This window comes from Pseudophryne corroboree, chromosome 2 (assembly GCF_028390025.1).
Source record: "Pseudophryne corroboree isolate aPseCor3 chromosome 2, aPseCor3.hap2, whole genome shotgun sequence".
Classification (NCBI taxonomy): Eukaryota; Metazoa; Chordata; class Amphibia; order Anura; family Myobatrachidae; genus Pseudophryne; species Pseudophryne corroboree.
Genome location: NC_086445.1, coordinates 305,400,367 through 305,424,772, shown reverse-complemented (window position 1 = coordinate 305,424,772; position 24,406 = coordinate 305,400,367). Strand labels below are relative to the sequence as shown.

The following is a 24,406-nucleotide window of genomic DNA, read 5'->3' as shown; positions in this document are numbered from 1 at the left end:
GTCACCACAATGCAGCACTGTACTACTATATACTGGTCACCACAATGCAGCACAGATATTGAGCACTGATCAGGATACTAGAACTGAGTCTGACACGGAGCTGCAAGATACAGCAATGGCCTACTGTACTGTACTACTATATACTGGTGGTCACCACAATGCAGCACACTGAGCACAGATATTGAGCTTTTCAGGCAGATAACGTAGCCACATCCTCTCTCTATCTCGGCAATGCACGAGTGAAAATGGCAGCGATGCGCGGCTCTTTATATGGAATCCAAATCTCACGAGAATCCGACAGCGGGATGATGATGTTTTCCCCCGTTCGGGTTTTGCGTGTAAGGTGGGAAGAACCAAGGCTGCCTCGGACCCGTGTAAACCACGTGAAGTTCGGGGGGGGGTTCGGATCTCGATCTCGACAAACCGAACCCGCTCATCTCTAATTTACAGTAGAGTTGAAAAAACACACCAGTCCATTGAGTTCAACCCTACTCAACCCTATATAATCTGTAGCGGCATTGTTCCAGATGATAAAACAAAGCCCTGTGAGACAGTTGCCAATACTTGCAAAATCAATTGTCCGTATAATGCCCATTTTTAATTTATAGCCACATATCTCTAGTAAGAGAGGCACCTGCTGTGATACATTTCTTATATATATATATATATATATATATATATATATAATATCTATCTATCTATCTATCTATATATCTATATATATATATATATATATATATATATATATCATTCTCACGGTGCGGTTTCCAAAACATACCTTAAAATGTGGTCTAACTACTTTATACAGTAGTAATATTTAGTGCATTTTTTCCCCTTGTATGCATCCCACAGTTTTTATTTGGCTTTGAAGTCACTGTCTGGCTCTTTGTGCTGCTTTTCAACTGTCAACAACTGTAGCATCTCCAAGTCCATTTCCATTTCAGTTTTCCCTAAGTGTATTTTTATTTATGTGTACAGTGTACATTATCATAGCTTACTTTACATTTCATATCTATGTTCACTGTACTATTTTGTGGGAAGTGACTAACCTGCTCAAGATATTTTGTAGTTTAGGGGTAAATGTACTAAGAAACGCGTTTTGCCTGAGTTTGCCTGAGATTAAACACAGTAGTGATTGATCGGACTAATGACTTGGAGCCGGTCCTGGTTACTTAAAATAAGAGGGGAAAATGAACCAGCATCGGTTTCAAGTGTAAAATTAGAAGCCAGGCTGCTGTTTATTGACAGGATGCTCACAGCCAATCAATGGGCTGTTACCATAGTAGCGGCTGCTGATTTTCTGGCAGCCCTGCAAATTACATAACCCATGAGGGGGTTATGTCATCTTCCAGTGGCCCCTATAGCTGTGTCTTCTATACCTATGTCAATGTTACCTATACTTCACTCTGCGCTCCCAATATCGCTCTTAGGGTCCCTTTTATCAAATATTATGTCCTCCTGTTTTTGGGGTTAGCTGCAAATATTAGGGATCTCCTGAATGTAAAAAGGAGGGACTGCAGCAGTGATCCGATACCTGCTTCACTCCTTCCATTTCCACCCGCAGCCGCATCCCCCATATGTTTCTATGGGGGATGCGGTGCTGCCCGATATATCAATATTGCATTCCTGATATTGTTTTCTGCAGCTACCCCAATCTTTTCATTGCGGTAGCCCATTGTAGCCAATTGGCTACAGTTCAGGGAAAGAAGATCCGGCTGGGTTCCTCAGGATCCCTCAGCAAGAAATGCCCAAGTGATTCGCAGTCAGGTGTAACCACACATACGCAGGATCCCGACAGCCCAGAGTACATCACAGGGATAGGCTCCTTTTGGAGCCCCTGTCCCTGCTGGTGCCGGGTGATACATTCACTCTAAGGGATCGCATATTGCAATGTGATCCTGGGCTATAAGATCCTGCCTAGATCGCATTCAATATGTTATCTTTGATAAATGGGCCCCATAGTGTCATCTATATTGCCTATCACTCTCTGAATGTCAAGTTCAAACTTTTTGTCTCTTAAATTCTCTATCACCTACCTCTATCACCCCTCTCTATCTCCTGTGTCTAATATACTGTACATCATTCAATGTGACCTATATCTATCACTATCCTATATACAGTACCTCTGTGTCCCTTTTATCTCTGTGTCCCCTAAACAGTATCTCTCATTCTCTCCTATACCTGCCTCAGTGTCACTTATAGCATCCTATGTGGTAGGTTTAAACTTTTTATCTCTTTAATTATTATATTTTTCTTACAGCTTCCTGTGGACATAGTCTATAATGATATTGCTCAGAGGTAAAGGCATAAGAGGCTAAGAGGTAAAGGGCCTATGCTCGGCCTGATACCAAGAGCTTATAGTCTGCCATATACAGAGCCGGCCCTAACCAATCTGATGCCCTAGGCAAGATTTTGGCTGGTGCCCCCTACTAGTACCGCCGCTAGTTCTGCAGGAGATGCCTGGCATGAGTCAGCTGGCAGCTCTGCTAACATCGGGCGCCTTTTGTTTATGAAAATGCATCTTATTTGCATTACTATGTGGCTAGGATGCACAAAGAGCTTCTGCTGATTAAAATGATATGCAGCATGCTTTTATTCTGTGTGTGACTGCGGCTATATCTGCATATGAAATGCTACATTACAGTGATTTCCAAGGCTACACTGCAACGTAGCATTTCTTATGCAGATACGCCTCAGTCACACACAGAATATAGGCATGCCGCATATCATTTTAATCAGCAGAAGCTGCTGGTGCCCCTAAGCATACCAAATGCCCTAGGCATTTGCCTAGTTTGCCTATGCCTAAGGCCGGCTCTGGCCGTATATATTGCTGTGCTGTGCTGGATATTATGAGCATATGTGCACACAGTAATACTGATTTCTGTGTCCTTAGACTCTGCCATTGGTCGCGCCATGGAAACTTGCATCAGCCCTATGTCAGATGCAGTGTCTTCAGTTAAGCAAAGCATATGTTGAAACGGCTGTGCGTCTCACTGATCTTGCTGCCTGTAATTTTTCCACCATTAATAAGAAATTAAAAATAATTTAATAGTATATGTGAAACTGGCCTTACCTGAAAGTTACATTTTTTCTTTATTTAGCATATTATGACACTCCAATAATGGTGGGCCACACCTCTCAGGTGGTTAGCCACACCTCTACCAGTGACTGGCAAAAGCTCTTAGGGGGTCCCTATGATTGCATTTACTTGGTGAACTCTTCATGCCCCAGTCCGACACTGACTGTATGCCTTGGTGTTGAAAGTGGGCTTCTCTGGGCTTGCATATTCCAGTGCATGAGAGTACATTCGGGAAAGGTTGAAACCAGTATTTGCATATTATAACCCCCTGAGACTCCAGAAAAAGTTGCTAGAGCTGACGCAGCAGCGTCCACCTCTGAATAAGGATAGACACTCTAGATTGATTTTTTTAAGACAAACCAGTATGGAAATACAGTATTATCATTATAATATTTATATAATATTTGTGTCATTGAAACAAATATGTGAATTATAGGTAACTCATATCATATACATATAATATACAGATCATATACTGTGTATTTCCAATCGCATTGCATTTATTTGACACATTTTTACATTTCATTACCCAAATGTTCTTGTTAAACATCTGTCTGGCATTATGACACACAAATGTTACTCAGATTCCCTTACATAGGAATATCTCACAGTAGATGTTTACTTAAGATACTAATTTAAACCACGGTTTTTATCAAGTGCCTAAATATTTTTGCGTGCTGCTGTGTATTGCAAAAGCTATTTTGCTAAGGCACAGGTTAAGGCATTATCTCCACTGCTGGTATTGTACAGAAATGCATCAGTCTTGACAAGCGAATGGTAGGAATGGTGATGCTTCTAATGTCATTGAATCATATGCTGTGTTTTTTCTCCCAGGATGACAGGAAAACCTATAAGATATGACACAAATTGTAACAAAATTGTGCAACTACTGAAAGGCATCTGTTGCAAACGGTAAAAGATAAAGCTGTGAACGACTTGTATTTATGTGTTGTGCTGGAAAATATGAGCCATAAAATGCAAAGGGAAATACAACTTATAGAGATGCTAAAACTTATAGGAGAAAAATCATATATATAATGAACAATATGCTTTTCAAAATAAATATTTGTAAGAGCAACATTGTGTTGAGCTGTCAGAGTCATTCATAATGCATATTGTTACATAGGGTAACCTGTCATTTGTATTAGGAGATTTTCATTTTATTTTTCAAGAAATATTTGATAAAATGTGTAGCCATAAGACATTGGCAAAAACAACAACATTTCTGTTAATTCATAGGCAATGTACATCATTCATAAATCCTTTTGTGGCCAGTGTACTTGCACGCAAAGGATTAATACAGGTCCAGATAAATAAGATATGAATAAAATAAAGTGCCACAAAAAATAAAATTAGTTTAGCTCAGTGGTCCCCAAACATTCTTGAAACACAGAAAGAAACAATTAAGGTAGCACTGATGTACTCTACATATATAGAATGTAATAATAAAAATCAAACCATTAAAACCACACAGTGGATACTGTATATTTAAAGATCTCTAGAGGAATACTAAAAATATCCTGTGATTGCTTAGATTGTCCAATATCATAGTAAAAACATTGATGTGTTCTATTAAGGACACTGAAAGACAAAAAACACAGAACATTTGATCACATAAAGCACACTCTGCATTGATATGTACTATAATTGGATCATAATTTATCTATGTCAGTTGTCCACTTGCACATACAGTATTGTATGGAGGATGAGTCACACACAAAGAGTCTGTAGTTGTGGAGTTCTGCATATGCCTAATTTACTAACTTGTGCTAATGCAACGTTAAAGCTGGGTTTGGGTGTCTGCAAGTGCAAAACCATGCCACCCATTGATTTTAGGCAAGCCACTGCTAGCATCCTGACTAGTTCTGGCTCTCGCACTAGCCCCTTGCTAGGGAAGAGAAGAAGCATGCTTCCCTTCCCCATGATATACACCCACAACACTCATAGAAACATAGAAACATAGAATTTGATGGCAGATAAGAACCACTGGGCCCATCTAGTCTGCCCTTTGACACTCCCATGGAATATCCAGAAGTCAGGGTAGTTCCATGCACTTGCATTGTTGACACCCAGCTCCTTCTCCAAAATGGGCAATTTCATATAAAGATAGATCCAACTGAATTTCTTAAGACTCAGAATAGCATTGAGATATGCAAAAATATGTAAATTCACATCTCACATGCATGAAATGCAAAATATAGCCATTTACGCCCGTACACAGATATTAGTCTAACTCAGAATTAGTCCAATAGTAGCAATTTGTTCCTGGTTTACAGTAGGGAGAAGCTTGCAGTGTATTGTGTAATTGTTCATGCATCTGATTATTGATAGCTTCAGCAACTCTCTCCTTCAAAGGGATGCATTAAAGATCCCAGCAGTCGGGATTCCGACAGTCAGAATGCTGAGAGTGGGTTCCCGACAGTCAGAATACTAATGGATCTCGAAGGTAAGAATAAGGGTTATGGAGGGGGAGGTTTAGGAGGTTAGGATTAGGCTGCAGGGGGGTTAGGGTTAGGCTATGGTGGGTGGGGCATTTAGGTTTAGGTTGTGTGAGGGGTTAGGGTTAGGTTGCTGAGGGGATGCTTTGTGTTAGCTGTTGGAGGGGTTGTTTAACGGTTAGGGGTAGTGTTAAAATACTTACTGGATCTGTTGGGATTTTGAATGCCAGGATGCTACTGTTGACATCCTGGCCATCGGGATAGTGACTGCAGGGATTTCAATAACTACCCTAGAGTTAGGGGTAGTGTTAAAATACTTACTGGGATCTGTCAGGATTTTGACTGCCAGGATGCCACCGGGATAGTGAATGCGGCAATTTCAATAACTACCAACAGTAATCACGAAAAATGACTTTGAACATATTTCAGTTTTATTCAAATGCTCATGTAATTATTGTACAGTATGCACCCCTTATTAACCCACATCATTAGGCTGATTCTATCTCTTTATCTAATGAAAGCACTACCCACCAACAAATGTAAATACAGATGCTGTAAGTAGCACGCTAGAGATACTGTACAGACATATAACTGTAAAAAGGATTACCAGCGCTATGAGTTGTATTGCCAATTCAATAAATTACTTGGATCAGTTGATTAAAAATTAATTTTTAATGTAAAAAAGCTGCATAGGACTAAACATTCAGTCAATACATATAAACATCTAAAATAATTCATAAAACATTGGCTCTGAGATAATAATAATTGATTTACTGGTAGGAACCAAACCATTAATTTGTGATCCCGGACTTTGTATGCATAAGGATTCCCTCCTCCTTGTATATCAGTTGCACAGTCAGCTGGTAATAACCTGATGTTACCTCATACACAGTTCCACAGAAGGATGGTTAGTTGTTCATCTGTGTAGAGAGTTCAAGGTGTTTCCATAGATTGCTGGATATATAAAGCACAGGAGAGGGTTATTCCTATTTCTTGCATTCAATTTGGGAAAATGGAAAAGTCCTTATCTGGATCAATCTCAAAATGGTGTATGTTTAGGTTCCACAACCATTGTGGAACCTAAACCTACACCATTTTGAGATTGATCCAGATAAGGACTTTTCCATCTTCCCAAATTGGATGCAAGAAATAGGAATAACCCTCTCCTGTGCTTTATATATCCAGCAATCTATGGAAACACCTTGAACTCTCTACACAGATGAACAACTAACCATCCTTCTGTGGAACTGTGTATGAGGTAACATCAGGTTATTACCAGCTGACTGTGCAACTGATATACAAGGAGGAGGGAATCCTTATGCATACAAAGTCCGGGATCACAAATTAATGGTTTGGTTCCTACCAGTAAATCAATTATTATTATCTCAGAGCCAATGTTTTATGAATTATTTTAGATGTGTATATGTATTGACTGAATGTTTAGTCCTATGCAGCTTTTTTACATTAAAAATTAATTTTTAATCAACTGATCCAAGTAATTTATTGAATTGGCAATACAACTCATAGCGCTGGTAATCCTTTTTATTTTGTGTATAATTTTGAGGGGTCTGACAAACCCCTTCCAGCTGCTGTGGTAAATAAGCGGGTATTTCCTATTCTTTACCAGACATATAACTGTGCTGGTTTCCAAGGATAATTGAATGTAATAAGTGCTACTAGAGGCAAATATTTCAAGAAACGCATGGATCTGGGGCATAAAAAGTATGCAGTTCTATTAGTATTTAAGAATGTGCATCACTTAGTCATATGTCTATATGATATATTGATGAGTCTCCATTAAAATTCTAGAAATGGGAAAACTGATGCAGTTTTAATAATACTAATAATATGTTCAGAAAAAAAGTTTAAGAAAAGCAACAGTTTTATTTTAAGAAGCTCTGTGCAGTGTTTTCCTGAGTTTTCTGTTTTCAGACTACTGATCTAAGTATTGAATCTCTGGGAAAGGAAACTAAATAATGTATAGCAAATAAAAAAAAAAAAACAGCATTCATGAACACTAGAGCCTTAACATTAGCGGATAAACTCCACAATATGTTACCATGTCTCTCCTATGAAACTCATAAATTCTGCATCTATACGATTACTGAACTTGAGATATTGGATGTTTATGACAACTATCCCAGAGCAATTCTTTAAGTAAGCTCTTGGGGAAAAAAGCAAGCACACAGGGAAATTAATTCATTTACATTCAGTGTCAATCTTGTTAAACATTCTAACAATCACATAACTGTCAGAATGTTCACAGGTCAATATTCATTTAAAAAAAAAACTCTTGCAGTGTTAATTGACATTTGCTCTAGAATTTTAAGGTTCAGTTTTTTTGCACGATGCAATGTACTGTATCAAATGTCAGTAATTAAAACGATCTTAATGTGAACAAAGTAAAGTTATTTTACACCATTCAGCAGAAAACTTGTTTTTTCTTTTTCTTTTCTTTTCTTTTCTTTTCTTTTTAATCAATGCTACATACCTAGAATATGCTTTCAGACACTGGGACACTATTATGTCTGTAAAGCGCTGCAGAATATGTGTGCATTATAATTAACTGGTAATAATAAATAATAAGTATTCACTGTTTTTACTTGTAATCTGATAAGTAACATAAGTGATTAATTTTTGTACAGATTCTACTCATTCTAACCATATTGACAATTGTTTAACAATATAATTAAAAATAATGAAGGTAATAGGTTATTTTGAGAAGTAATTCACATTTCTAAATGTTGCAAATTTATAAGCTGTATCATTCTAGTTTACACAGTGATTTAAATCACCAAAATTTCTGCAATCCTCTTTATTTTCATTTGTACATTTCAATTTTAATAACAGTAATTATATGTTAGCAATGTGTGTTACAAGGTATCTAATCTTTATATGGACAAGTGTGAATACAACATAGTTAAGCTCCTCCCTATAGACTATGGGGATGATGTGCTATATCAAGCACTGCTTGATACATCAACCCTATCTCCTATATATTAGCCCAGATCTGTGACTTTGCGACTCATTTGCTAATGCTGGGCGGAGTCACAAGGCTGGGCGGAGTCAATTCACAGATGTATCCTAATATATAGGAGACTATATAGGAAAATTGGATAATATATAGCAGAATAGGATAATACAAAGGAGAATAGGATATATATATATATATATATATAAAAACAGTGAATGTGTGGAGAAAGCAGCGGCAGCCGGTTAAGGCTCAGTACAAGCACCACCCCCCGCAGCCAGCCATTGGACTCATGCTGGAAGACAGCCCTGTGATTGGCCGCAGTCAGAGCTCGCAGTCCGACAGCTGAGGCTCCTGATTGGCTGCTGGACGCCAACTTTCATTGGCTTGTGGACCTGCGCCTAATTGCAGTTAGACACTGCCGTGGCCGCCGGATACTGAGGGGCAGGAAAGGCGCATGCTGTGCTCTCCTCCCCACCATCAAGAACACACAGCAGCACAGTGAGCAGCACTTGGAGGGGACTGTAGCTGGAATTGAGGACAATTCTGGCTATGCATTGGGGGCATATCTGGCACTACATTGGGGGCCTATCTGGAACTTTGTGGGGACATGTGTATCTGGCATTGGGTGCATATCTGGCAATGCTTTGGGGGCATATCTGGCACTGTGTATGGTCATGTGTATCTGGCATTGGGGGCATATCTGGCACTCTGTGGGGACATGTGTATCTGGTATTGGGGGCATATCTGGCACTGTGTGGGGACATGTTTATCTGGCATTGGAGGCATATCTGGCACTGCATTGGGGACATATCTGGCACTACTGTGTGGGGACATGTGTATATGGCATTGGGGGCATATCTGGCACTGTGGGGACATGTGTATCTGGCACTGGGGGCATATCTGGCACTATGGGGACATGTTTCACTGTGGGGCATATATGTATCTGGCACTGTGAGGACATGTGTATCTTGCACTGCTGGGGGCATATTGTGTATATCTGGCACTGCTGGGGGGCATATCATGTCTATATGGCACTGCTGTGGGACATATCATGTCTATCTGGCACTGCTTGTGGGGCATTTCATGTCTATCTGGCACTGCTTGGGGGCATATCATGTGTATCTGGCACTGCTTGGGGGCATATCATGTGTATCTGGCACTGCTGCGGGGCATTTCATGTGTGTCTGGCACTGCTGGGGGGCATATCATGTGTATATGGCACTGCTGTAGGACATTTCATGTGTGTCTGGCACTGCTGGGGGACATATCATGTGTATATGGCACTGCTGGGGGCATATTGTGTCTATCTGGCACTTGTGGGGGCATATCATGTCTATCTGGCCCTGCTGGGGGGCATTTCCTGTCTATCTGGCACTGCTGTGCGGCATATCATGTCTATCTGGCACTGCTGTGCGGCATTTCATGTGTATCTGGCACTGCTGGGGAACATATCATGTCTATCTGACACTGCTGCAGGGCATTTCATGTGTATCTGTCACTACTGGGAGCATATTATGTCTATCTAACACTGCTGCGGGGCATATCATGTCTATCTGGAACTGCTTGGGGGGAATTTCATGTGTATCTGGCACTGCTGTGGGACATTTCATGTGTATCTGGCACTGCTGGGGGACATATCATGTCTATCTGGCACTGCTGGGGGTCATATCATGTGTATATGGCACTGCTGGGGGGCATATCATGTCTATCTGGCACTGCACTACTGGGGTCAATATGTTTCTGACACTATACTGGGGGGCATATCATGTCTATCTAGCACTGCTGCCTGGCATATCATGTCTATCTTGAACTGCTTGGGAGCATTTCATGTGTATCTGGCACTGTTGCGGGGCATTTCATGTGTGGCACTGCTGGGGGGCATACATTGTGTATATGGCACTGCTGGGGGCACTGCACTACTGAGGTCATTATGTGTCTGACACTATACTGGAGACATTATGTGTATCGGACACTATACTGAAGACATTATGTGTAAGGAACACTACTGTGGCTGTTATGTGTAAGGCTGCTAATTTTGTGTGTAAGAGAGGGTGCGAAAATATATTTCATTATAGTTTGATAATATGAAGTTGCGAGGCCACGCCCACTTTCCAGGGTGTGTGTGTTTGCTTCAAAATTTTCTCACTAAGGGTACTAGTAGGCCTGGAACCGGCCCTGTGTAGCAATGTTATACTATATGTTGGAAGCATGCGCTTCTTCAACATAGATCAAGAAGGTTTCAGTGAGCACCTTCAATAGACTTTGGGGGTCATTCCAACCCATTCGCATGCAGCAGTTTATCGCTGCGGTGTGAACGGGTGCGGAATGCGCGGCGGCCACAGTGCGCGTGCGCGATGTTGCCCGGTGACAGGGGTAGCCGAGTTACGTCGCGTCTAGAGAAGGAAGCGGTCGCAGAGTGGACCGCAAAGAAGATTGACAGGAAGAAGGCATACCTGGGCGGATCCGGAGCATTGAAGACCGTTTTCGGGGAGTGGTGAGGAAAACGCAGGCGTGTCCAACAGAACGGATGGCAGCTGTCTGACATCAGAGCCGGCTCCAGCATCGCAGGGATTGTCGCACAGGGTAAGTATGTCCAGGGCTAGTCTACTTCTACTTGAAATGTTTTTAGCTTAGCAGGGCTGCACAAGCGATCGTAGCCCTGCTAAGCTAAAATTCACTCCCCCATAAGCGCGGACAAGTTGATCACAGCAGCAGTAAAAAGCTGCTGGCTGCGATCATCTCAGAATGACCACCATTATCTCCAACAGCTTGTGGCTAGTGAAAATAAAAGTGCAATGCAGAGCTGAAATTGCTAAAACACACCATTCTCTGTCTTCCATCTTTCAATTTTGATTACCCCGCCCCCAAAATATGGCAAAACTAGGCATACCTATATACTTCATTATTAAAATTGACTCTGATAATTCCACTTTCAACAACTAATGGCCACCTTTCCCAGGAATGTGCCATAATCAAGATGGTAGTGATTAATGCAGATGACCAGTGTCTATACTTCCTTGTAAAAATACATATTAGTTTTGCCATCAATTTACGGTTTGGGCATTCACGAAAATATCCACTTCATTAAACTTATCTTATACTTTGCCCTTTCCTTCTTACCCTGTATACTGAATCCTGCTAGTCTCAGACTATTCTTGATCTGCTCATCCTTTTTAATGAACTGAGTTAGCTTTAAGCTATTCTTGATGTTCTCATTGAATCTAATGAATCAGCTTACCTTTGATTATTTAAAATGTTCTTAACCTGTGTACCAAACTCCGCTTGACACTGACTATTTTCTTGTCTATTGAACTTGGTTCATATAACTGTATCTATTAATATATCCATCTTGTTTACCTTCTTTTATTTGGACTAGTTTCTGCCTCCACTGGAATTGTGACATCCATACTTAGATAGAAATTCTCTCACTCTGCCCAACTCCTTCTATCAACTAATGCAAAGTTTGGTTCTTCTGCAAATTTCAATATTTTTTCTGCAAATCTACACACTTTAGTGGGGTTATGACAATTTTTCTGCTTTTTAAAATGAAACTCATATTGTACTTTGGGAAATGTACATTAAGGTGAAATACTAACAATACACTTTAGGAGAGAGTATTAGTGTATTGATAAAGCATAATAACAACAATTGCAAAGGCTTCAGAATTTAGGCAGTGTACTTTAACATTACATAATAAATACTGGGACACTTCAATGTGGCACAATATGTACTTGGGAACTGTAACATCTCATATTTTGAACTGAGGTCACTCTAATGCGGCACAGTGTATACAAAGGTGACTGTAATGTGCCATAATATGAACTGGGGACACTGTATGCCATAATGTGAATTGGGATACTGCGTGGCTTAATGTGTACTGGCAGCCCTACAACGTGACATCATGTTAACTGCTTCACAAAATAAACTAGGGCACTACTATGATTCAGAAAATGAACTAGGGCACTATTAAGTAGCATAAAATTAATTAGGGATGAGCGGGTTTGGTTCCCTGAGAACTGAACCCCCAGAACTTCACATCCCGAGCCCGGATCCGAGCCCAACTTGGGACTTCCCGCCTGACTCGGAATCCAGAACGAGGCAAAATGTTATCATCCCGCTGTTGGATTCTCATGGGTTTTGGATTCCATATAAGGAGTTGCGCGTCATATTCACTCCTGAATTGGAGAGTGTAGCAAGAGGATGTGTCTCCTCAGTGTCTGTGTGGGAAAGTGGTGTGGCACGTCGGGTGATGACCTGCTCTTATGTGTCATTCCAGTACTGTCTTGTGCTGCCTTGTGCTGCATCAGTCCAGTGGTGGTGTCTTGTAATGAATCAGTCCAGTCACAATGGTGGTGTCCTGTACTGCCATAAGTCCAGTGCTGCTGTATAAGTCCAGTCCAGTGCTGTGTAGTGCTGCATCAGTCCAGTGTTAGTGTCCTGTGCTGCCATAAGTCCAGTGGTGCTGCTGTATAAGTCCAGTGGTACTGCCGTATAAATCCAGCGGTGCAGCTGTATAAGTCCAGGGGTACTACCATATAAGTTCAGGGATACTGCCGCTTAAGTTCAGGGTTACTGCCGTATAAGCCCAACAATATTGTGCATGCATTACATCTGGGCAAATTCCAGCACGTCCTATGTTTTGCACATACAATTAATTTGGTGGTGCACAATTTTTTGAAAAATAACAGGGGCATGCTGGAGATGCTGTCAGTGGCCTGAAAAATTGCTGGCCACTTTTGACATTCAGCCACTGTGTGCCACTCCTAGATGGGCCTGGTGTTTGTGCTGCACACTTGCGTCACTTAGCTTAGCCATCCAGCTACCTCATTGCACCTCTTTTTCTTTTTTGCATGATGTGCTGTGTGGGATCTATTTTTTAAATCTGCCATCCTGTGTGCCACTGCAGTGCCACTCCTAGATGGGCCAGGTGTTTGTGCCGCACACTAGTGTCTCTTATCAAATTCATCCAGCTACCTCATTGCACCTCTTTTTCTTCTTTGCGTGATGTGCTGTTTGGGGCCTAGTTATTAAATGTGCCACCCTGTCTGCCACTGCAGTGCCACTCCTAGATGGGCCAGGTGTTGATGCAGCACACTTGTGTCGCTTAGCTTAGTCATCCAGTGACCTCGGTGCACCTCTTATTTTTCTTTGCATGATGTGCTGTTTGGGGCCTGGTTTTTAAAAGTGCCATCCTGTCTGACCCTGCAGTGCCACTCCTAGATGGGCAGATGTTTGTGCCGCACACTTGTTTCGCTTAGCTTGGTCATCCAGCTACCTCATTGAACCTCTTTTTCTTCTTTGCATGATGTGCTGTTTGGGGCCTGGTTTTTAAAAGTGCCATCCTGTTTGCCACTGCAGTGCCACTCCTAGATGGGCCAGGTGTTTGTGCCGCACACTTGTTTCGCTTAGCAAAGTCATCTAGCGACCTCAATGAAACCTTTTGGCCTAAAAACAATATTGTGAGATGTGAAGTGTTCAGAATAGACTGGAAATGAGTGGAAATGAATGTTATTGAGATTAATAATACCGTAGGATCAAAATTACCCGCAAATTCAGTGATTTTACCTGTTTCTGTGTTTATTTAAAAATCATCTAGATCCAAAACCAAAACCCGAAAGAGTGATTTTGGCAAAACCAATCCAGATCCGAAACATAAGCGAGGATCCAGATCCAAAACCAAAACACAAAACACGTGCCCGCCACACATCTCTAAAATTAATAAGAGAGATGTCTCCCAAGAAATGGGGACATGGGTCCTTTCAGTATTATAGGCCAATGAAGTTCTGGTTACATTCCTGTATATTAGAATTTAGATATAAGGTTACGTTTCCTAGAATGTTGAAAAAAGGGTATAAGGAAAATTGTTGTATGCCAAAGAAGGAAAAAAGTCTGCTGCAGTATAAATTGCAGCTAAAGGTCAGAAAAGTTCATATTTAAAATATAAATATACATGCTTTGCTATTTGTAGAATTACACTTATTTGTCCACCCTCTGCATGTATTGAAAAAAACAGTCTGTTCCTAGGGGGTGAGTCAGACCTGATCGTAGATGTGCTAAATTTAGCACATCTATGATCAGTTTCCATGACACGCAGGAGGACACCCAGCACAGGGCGTCTGCCCCACATGTCAGGCCCTACCCTGTCGCACAAGTACAAAAGCATCACACAGTGGCGATGCTTTTGTACTGTAGGAGTAGCTCCCAGCCAGCGCAGCTCCTGCACGCTGGCAGGGAGCTACTCATCACTGCCCAGGTCGAAGCGGCTGTGTGTGACATCACGCAGCCACAGCATCCCAACCCCCCAACAGTCTGGGCATGCCTTCGTTGCCCGGACCGCACCCCCTAAATGGTGGCCAAATGCTGCTGGCCCATCCCTCCCGCCATGCGACCGCCTCTGCCTGGCAATCAGGCAGAGGTGATCGCAGGGCTAAGACAGCTTTTGGCTGTCTGCCATGCGCCAGCGCACTGTGACACCGGCGCATGCGCACTTTAGACCTGATCGCTGCTGTGCAACCGCGCACCCACTGTGATCAGGTCTGAATTAGCACCCTAGTTTTGGGAAATTGCTGTCTAATCTGCTACCGGGACCATGATCGCCGTACAGTCTGTTGTCTTCCGGGTGCTTGGGTATGGCACATTGCAGACCGGATAGATAGATTGTTAGGAGGGGCTGGTAAAACCCTGGCAGTATTGGTGCATGTTGGCACCAATGACAAAGTTTGTGGTAGGTGGGATGTCCTTAAGAAAGACTATAGGGAATTAGGCAAGAAAATTAAGACAAGGACATCTAGGTTAATAATCTCCTAAATATTACCAGTGCCACGCGCTAGCCCAGGGAGGCAGAGGGAGATTAGGGAGGATAAGGTGTGGCTTAGGGATTGGTTCAGGAAAGAGGGGTGTTCTTGGAATACTGGGCGGACTTCTCAGTCAGACGCCATCTTTTTTGTTGCAATGGATTGCACCTGAATGGAGGGGCCTGTGGGGTAGGATGGTTAGAAGGTTTGAGGAGCTTTTAAACTAGGTGCCTGGAAGAAGGGTTTAATTAGAAGCTACGGGTCAAACAGTAAGAACAGGAAAGATGGGGGTAGTGAACAAATTGGGGGGAGGAGGAGGGGACAGTGAAAGATCAGCCGGCAAGGCCAAGGGCATCTGCATGGATATTGACACTGGAATTACTGACACAGGTATTGCTCAAGATTTTCCAAATTTATTACATACTGATGATTATTGTACAACAATACGGTATATATAAAGTGATGTCCATAGCATAAGGGAAGATACTAACATCAGAAGAAGGGGTTTAAAAAGCAGTAAGGAAGGCTGTATTAAGAATGAAGGGAGTGGAAAGGGAGGGAGGAGATTAACAGTCTGTAAGAGTAATTCTAGAAATGCAATTGTAAATATAGATAAGGTACTATTAAATCAAAAGGGCAAGGGAGATGATAAACTAAGATGTATGCTTGCGAACGCAAGAAGCCTATCGGGTAAAATGGGGGAATTGGAATGGCTTGCATCAAAGTCTATTTATGATATTATAGGTATTACGGAAACTTGGTAGGATGACTCTCACGACTGGGTTGTGAATTTGGAGGGATATTCTCTTTTTAGGAGGGACAGGGCTGCCAAAAGGGGAGGAGGGGTATGTCTCTTTGTTAAACCATCTCTAAAACCAAACTTAATAGAGGGTATTATCGAGAGGGCAGGAGATAACATGGAGTCGCTATGGGTTGAGATCACAAGTGGGGTCACTAAGGCAAAGAAACTAATCATTGGCACATGCTACAAGCAACCGGATATTAGCGTACACAATGAGGAACAACTCTTACACCAAATTGAAAAAGTATCAGGAATGGGGAACATCCTAGTGTTAGGGGACTTCAACTATCCTGATATAAATTGGAGTAATGTTTCATGTGTAAAAACTAGGAGCAGCATGTTTTTAAATATATTGACGGATCAATTCTTGACTCAATTAGTTGAGGACCCAACTAGAGGTAAAACTATTCTGGACCTAGTTATTACCAATAATGTGGACATTATATCAAACACTAAAGTTGGGGAGACCCTGGGAAACAGTGATCACTACATGATCACATTCGACATCAGTTTTAAGAAACATAGCTATAAGGGAGCGACCAAAACATTTAACTTTTGAAAAGCTAATTTCAATATGCTGAGACAGGCACTAAACAACATTGACTGGGAAGCTTTGTTTCAAGGCAAGGACACATAGGAAATGTGGGAGGCTTTTAAAGGGTTGCGTGAAAACAATATTCACAAATTCATTCCCATGAGCAGTAAATGCAGGAGTACTAAACAAAAACCAATGTGGCTTAATAAGGAGGCCAAGGAAGCAATGGCTAATAAGAGGCGTGCTTTCAAAACATTTAAATCTAATGGAGGGGTGGAGTCATTCCGGTATTACAAGGAATGCAATAAAAAATGTAAAAAAGCGATAAGGGAAGCTGAAATTATATACGGAAAAAAATCGCTATAGAGAGTAAAACCATTCCTAAAAAGTTTTATAAATGTATAAACAGTAAAAGGTTAAAGAAGGAGAACGTAGGCCCTTTAAAAGATGAATTGGGAGCTTTGTTAAATGATGACAAATTAAAAGCGGAAATATTGAACAATTTTTTTCATCGGTATTTACCAGGGAGGATGAGCCGGTGACATTAGTGCATAACAACAGTGAGGAAAATGACTCTTGGCTTGATGCTTGTTTAAGTGAGGAAGTAGTCCTGGAGAGACTAGGTAATGTGAATATTAATAAATCACCAGGGCCCGATGGTATTCATCCAAGGGTTATTATGGAGCTTAGGTTACAGCTAGCAATACCCCTATACTTGATTTTCCATAGTTCAATTAGATCAGGCATGGTACCAAGGGATTGGCGCATAGCGGAGGTATGCCTATATGATCCTGGAAACTATAGACCAGTTAGTTTAACCTCTACAGTGGCTAAAATATTGGAAGACATTTTGAGGGATAGCATTGGGATCACCTACAGGCTACAAAGTTTATTAGTAAAAGTCAGCATGGGTTTGTAAGGGACAGATCATGCTAAACCAACTTAATTAGCTTCTATGAGGAAGTGAGCAAGAATCTTGACCATGGAAAAGCAATGGATGAGGTATATTTAGATTTTGCAAAAGCCTTCGATACAGTTCCTCAAGGGAGGCTTATCAACAAGTTACGGGAACTTGGTCTAGGTTATATTATTTGTACATGGATAAGTAATTGGCTGGATAACAAAGTGCAATGAGTAGTGGTCAATGGGATGTTCTACAGTTGGGCACCAGTAGTCAGCGGAATACCACAAGGGTCCGTTTTTGCCCCACTGGTCTTCACTATATTTATCAATAATTTAGGAATAGGCCTGGAAAGCACAGTATCAATCTTTGCAGATGATACTAAACTGTGTAAGGTAATTAATTCAGTAGACGATGTGGAGTCTTTACAGAATGACTTAGTTAAACTGGAAACCTGGGCATCTAAATGGGGAATGAGGTTTATTATAGACAAATGCAAATGTATGCATTTTGGGGGGGGGAAACACACATGCATCCTACACTCTGGATGTGGAAAATATAGGGGTAAATATGGTGGAAAAAGATTTGGGGGTGCTTATAGATAATAGCCTTAATAACAGTACACAAAGTCAAAGTGCAGCAAATAAGGCATGTAAAGTGCTTGCTTGCATTAAACGTGGCATAGAGTAAAGGGACGAGGATGTAATCCTGCCACTGTACAAATCATAGGTACGTCCGCACCTGGAATATTGTGTTCAGTTCTAGGCACCGTATTATAAAAAAGATATCGGGGAACTAGAAAGAGTTCAAAGAAGAGCTAGTAAACTTATAAAAGGGTTAGAGTCTCTGGAGTATGAGGAAAGGCTTGTTTGGTTAAATATGTATACACTAGAAAAGAGGCTTCTAAGAGGAGACATAATTAATATCTTCAAATATGTAAAGGGTAATTACAAGGAGCTAGCAGCAGATTTGTTTATTAAAAGAACTCTATATAGGACGCGTGTGCACTCGCTTAGGTTAGAGGAGAGGAAATTCCGTACACAACATAGGAAAGGGTTCTTCACGGTAAGGGCAATAAAGATTTGGAACTCCCTGCCGGAGAAGGTAATAATGGCAGACTCTGTAAATGTATTTAAAAGCGGATTGGACAAATTCCTAACTGATAAATGTATCCAGGGCTATAACATTTAACATATGGACATTATATTATCTGGGAGTGGTAAGAATCATTGTTTTCATTTGGTACCAAGCCATTACTTCAGCAGGCACATAATAATATGTATAGATTAACACAGAATACAGGTTGAACCTGATGGGCAGTTTGCCTCTTTTCAACCTCACTGACTATGTAACTATGTAAATATGTAACTAATTAGAAACAAGCATAAGGCAATAAGTGAAAATGTAATTTCAAGTTCCATTCTACAGTACTACCACTTGAATATCCACCCTTTTATAAATGTAAATACTCAGTTTTCTCCTAAAGTAATTCCTGGTTTAGCTTGATTTCTGTCACATTAAATGTTTTCATAAAATTGATAAAAGTCTACTTCACCATATAAAGGTTGCCTAGAAGCTGAAGAAGAAGCCCCATTGACACATTTACCTAAATACACTCACTTGTTATCAATGTAAATCAGTCCTGAAAATAAAGGAGTACAATTTTCACATGTGGGTTCATATAGTTTGTAGACACATTTTCCAAAAGAAATCCTTAAAATGCACACAATCATAAATTTCAACTCAATAACATTGCTAAATTAGTGCTGTGTGTCACATATACAGTACATGTATTTTTTTCATTATCTAATTGGGACTAGCTATCTTTGTTCTCACAGCAGCTTGTCATTGTTATCCTTCTGGATATAGCACCATTAGCAATTTTCAGAACATGTTTTAAATGATGTAGTTGCCTAAGGGATTGCACTTAATTAGATACATGATCTTATGTGTAAAAAACGGAGCTAGACCTCAATATTCAATATTGTTATGTTAAGTTTTGACTCTAAATTATGAGAAAAAAAGAACACTGGTAAGAGTAACGCCTCAGGAAAATTTTATTGTGTACTGTACCATACAGTATACTGTATATACAATAAATGCTATGTTTATTTCTACCTTATATCATGTTATCCCAGAACATTCTCTGTATGAGAGTCTCCTGTAATGCATATGGCGAATCGGATTCAGTATTATTTACCGGCTTATGGGGTGCCGGCTATCAGGATCACAACAGCAGCATCCCGCCAGCAAGAATACTGGCACAGAGTTCCCTCCTCGGCTTGCTGCGCTCATCACACTTCGGGCCTAGCGGCGAGCTTTGCTCGCAATGGGTTTTATTCTCCCTCGGGCAGTGGCATGGACCTACCACCCAAATGGGAATACATGGGAGCGGTCGGTATTGCTACCAACGGCATTTTACTGGCTGTCAGTATTCCGGTGTCGGGATCTTGAATGCTGGGATCTTGGCAGCCGGTATATTAACTACATCCCAGTGAATCTATGTTTGAATAATCTGCAAAATAAATGTCACCCTGGTCATTCTTACTTTATAGATGATTTCAGTGTTATTTTTCTTCAACAATAGTACAGTATGTGGGATTAATGGCTACATTTGCAACTGTCACTCATTTTGCAGTAAGTAACTACACAAAGTTTATAGAGCTTTATGACTTTGTTTGACATTTTATACACTTCTTCTTATAAGATAGAGTTGCAACCAGAGCAATATTGGATTATACACTGTATAGTAGACATGAATCAAGACTATAAAGATTGGCAGATGATGTAATTTGATAATACCACAATAACCAAGCAAGCTCTGTTATATTTCGTTGAAGATGTGGCACTGTTATTCTCCAGTAGCACATGGATGGAGGAAACAAACCTCTGTGCACTGTATTTTTTTTTTTAACAAAGAACTTACATTGTTATATATCATCCCTCGATTCACCTCTTCAAAAGAAAAAGAGGAATGATGGAGAAAATAATATATAGATGAGCAATATTCTTTACAAATGGTGTGAATGGGTACCAGTTACTAAGATGTTTTCACTAATGGGGTTATTTATCAGAACTGCCAAAGAGGGCATGTCTAGTTATCCTCCATAACAACCAATCAGATTCTCACTATCACTTATATAACACGGAGAGTCTCAACGCCAGTCCTCAATAACTCCATTACTCACCTGTGCGTAATTAAAAAAATCCAGAAAACATGACCTTTTCGGGGTCCTTGACCATTGGAGTTGAGATCCAGTGATCTAACACATTCTATAATATGATAGCTACTATCTGATTGTTGCTATGGTCATCTCAAGGTACCCTATTTAGAATGTTTGATATATCTCTCCATTAACCATGTTCAGCTGCATTTGAAATACTGTAGTATGTATGAGACTAGGCCAGGTCTTATTAATAATCAAAAATAAAGGTTTCTTATCTGTAAAGATGTCCATGTGAAGCAGCAATCTTGTCACACACCAATTAAATTATACCCATGAACTATGTTTTGTGGTTGCCAAAATCTTGGCATAAATGTTCCCTGTACTAACCTGCCCAATGGTCTTTGATCTGGAGCCAATAAGAGACTGATAATATGCTAAAATTGCATCATATCAGCTGTAGTAGATCTAATTGTCTAAATGATAATTTTATGGCACAAGTATTAACATGTTTTAGCTGAATTTATTCACATTCACAATATATATATATATATATATATATATATATATATATATATATTAGAATATATCCCTTATCCTGTGCTTCTACCTAACTAGAAATGTGAGCAGCACCTCTCTGTGAATCTTCTGTTAGTAATACCCCGAACAGAGATACCTCAAGTAAAAACTGGGGGGCACTCATAAATAGATATATTATGTTTGTTATATGATAACTACACCATATACTGTAAGTGCAATGGAATAGCTTACACAGCAACAATACTTTGAGGCTTCATAACAACATCTAAGGTTCTTAATATCAAAGATGTATTTCTTTACATGTAATCTAATAGATCAAACCATAATATAAAAGATCCCATAAAATAATGTATGTGAGCTTGCCTCTAAATTCTCTGGGGGTTTTAAAGGTATACTCTCTTATCAATAAGGTTATCCCATAAAGGTTTACAACCAAACTAATATAATAATGTAAATAATATTTTATTAAAACCAGTATTATCACAATGGACATGAAGTTATTTTTTATATATTTATTTATTTGTATATTTTTTACAAACTTATCTTTTAATATATATATATATATATATATATATAGCACCTTTTACACTACTGCCACAAATATATAGATTATTTTGCTTTTGATAAACCTTTTGTTTTAGAATAACTTAATCAAATAAACTGTGATGTGTTTACATAAATAAAGAGGAATAACAAGTGTATCCTCTTATGCTCTTGTTTGTAGTCTCAGCGTCGCGTTACCTTTCATCTCCCCGACGGCTCCCAAGAAAGTTGCAGTGACAGTGGTCTAGGAGACCATGACCCTGTAGGAAGTGGAACATTGATCTCACACCCTCTTCCTCTGGTTCAGCCACAGGAAGAATTCTACGACCAAGCTTCTCCAGACAAGAGGACTGAAGCTGATGGAAACTCTGACCCGAACTCTGGTAAGTCAGTTATTTTATATATGGTACAGTATATGATCAAGAGATATTAAAGAAAGTAATTGGTGTAAATGTCAATGAGCTGTTAACATGTCTTAAAACAAATGTCAAATGCACTGGGATATTTCCTCAAAAATGTTTTTTATTGTATTTTATTTTGTTGTTTTTTGCAATATTAATTCTTCTGTAATACTTGTAGAAATAAAGTAATATAGTTAACATAACATAATAACAATACACCTTTATAATTATAGGAGTATTAAGTCTACTAAAAGTTAAAACTAAAACATCAGTTTTGGGTGGGATTTCATAAGTTAAACTTTATTGCAGAATATTCCTTTTATACTTGTGCATTAATCGTTTAAATATTTAAATTATTTCCCCCCAATTTTTTTATATTCACATGAATTTTGTAATATCAAACTATTCTACAATACATCTGTGGGATATTGATAATTCATCAGAGTATTGTACTGTGGTAAAGCAACACTCATTTAGTAAAAGTAAAGCATACAGTGTGAATTGATGCTTTCAGGAACACTTTGCATTGATCCATTTCAGCTTTATTGAATGGAAATAAAAAGAGAAAGAAAAGTATTGCTTTGTATGACAACTAATAAAAAAAATGAAAAAGAAACTATAGCTTAGTACAGGTTGGGTATCCTTTATCCAAAATACTTTTTGGATATCAGATTTTTCTGTATTTTGGAATAATTGCATACCATAATGAGATATCATGGCGATGGGATCCAAGTCTAAGCACAAAATGCATTTATGTTTTATATGCACCTTGGGGGTAATTCCAAGTTGATCACAGCAGGATTTTTGTTAGCAATTGGGGAAAACCATGTGCACTGCAGGGGAGGCAGATATAACATGTGCAGAGAAAGTTAGATTTGGGTGGGGTGTGTTCAATCTGCAATCTAATTTGCAGTGTAAAAATAAAGCAGCCAGTATTTACCCTGCACAAAAACAAAATAACCCACCCAAATCTAACTCTTTCTGCACATGTTATATCTGCCTCCCCTGCAGTGCACATTGGCCCTCATTCCGAGTTGTTCGCTCGCAAGCTGCTTTTAGCAACATTGCACATGATAAGCCTACGCCTACTGGGAGTGAATCTTAGCTTAGCAGAATTGCGAACTAAAGTTTCTCAAAATTGCGAATAGAAATTTCTAAGCAGTTTCTGAGTAGCTCGACACTTACTCTGCCACTGCGATCAGTTCAGTCAGTTTCGTTCCTGGTTTGACGTCACAAACACACCCAGCGTTCGCCCAGACACTCCCCCGTTTCTCCAGCCACTCCCGCGTTTTTCCCAGAAACGGCAGCGTTTTTTCACACACTCCCATAAAACGGCCAGTTTCCGCCCAGAAACACCCACTTCCTGTCAATCACACTACGATCACCAGAACGAAGGAAAAACCTCGTAATGCCGTGAGTAAAATACCAAACTTCTTAGCAAATTTACTTGGCGCAGCTGCAGTGCGTACATTGCGCATGCGCAGTTTGCGGAAAATCGCTGCGATGCGATGAAAAATAACGAGCGAACAACTCGGAATGAGGGCCATGGTTTTGCCCAATTGCTAAAAAAAATCCTGCTGCGATCAACTTGGAATTATCCCCCTTATACACACACAGCCTGAAGGTCATTTTAGCCAATATTTTTAATAACTTTGTGCATTAAACAAAGTGTGTGTACATTCACACAATTCTTTTATGTTTCAAATATACCTTATACACACAACCTGAAGGTCATTTAATCCAATATTTTTAATAACTTTGTGTATTAAACAAAGTTTTTGTACATTGAGTCATCAGAAAACAAAGGTTTCACTATCTCACTCTCACTCAAAAAAGTCATTATTTCAGAATATTCCATATTTCGGAATATTTGGATATGGGATACTCAACCTGTATGACAAATAGTAAGCAACAAGCATATTTACATCATTTAGGCATGTCAGGTCCTATTTTATGTTTATAGGGGTTCATAAGTGTTTTGCACATGGGAACACAGATTGTCTTTGGTTCTAAACACATGCTATAAGTATGTCAATTTTCAGACTAAAATAAAATGTATACCAATGAAATCTTATGGATATATACAATGCTCTCAACTAATATAAGGTGCATATATATTTATAGGGACAAACTGTAAAATGATTGGTGGTGCTTATGTAATCCCTCCCTTACCAGCACAGACATGGTTAATGGCAGTGGTAGCACAATATTGTGGATGCTCCAGCACTCCCAGAT

At 39.9% G+C, this 24,406-nt stretch overlaps 1 protein-coding gene across 1 annotated transcript in view; it reads left to right on the top strand.

The window, feature by feature from the left end:
* Nucleotides 1-24,406, top strand: part of LOC135050755 (protocadherin-9-like) — a 1,419,038-nt gene that overhangs the window by 722,086 nt on the left and 672,546 nt on the right. Inside the window, exon 3 of the mRNA XM_063957118.1 lies at nucleotides 21,952-22,153. Within this exon, the coding sequence (XP_063813188.1) occupies nucleotides 21,952-22,153 (202 nt within the window). The remainder of the gene's footprint in view (nucleotides 1-21,951; nucleotides 22,154-24,406) is intronic.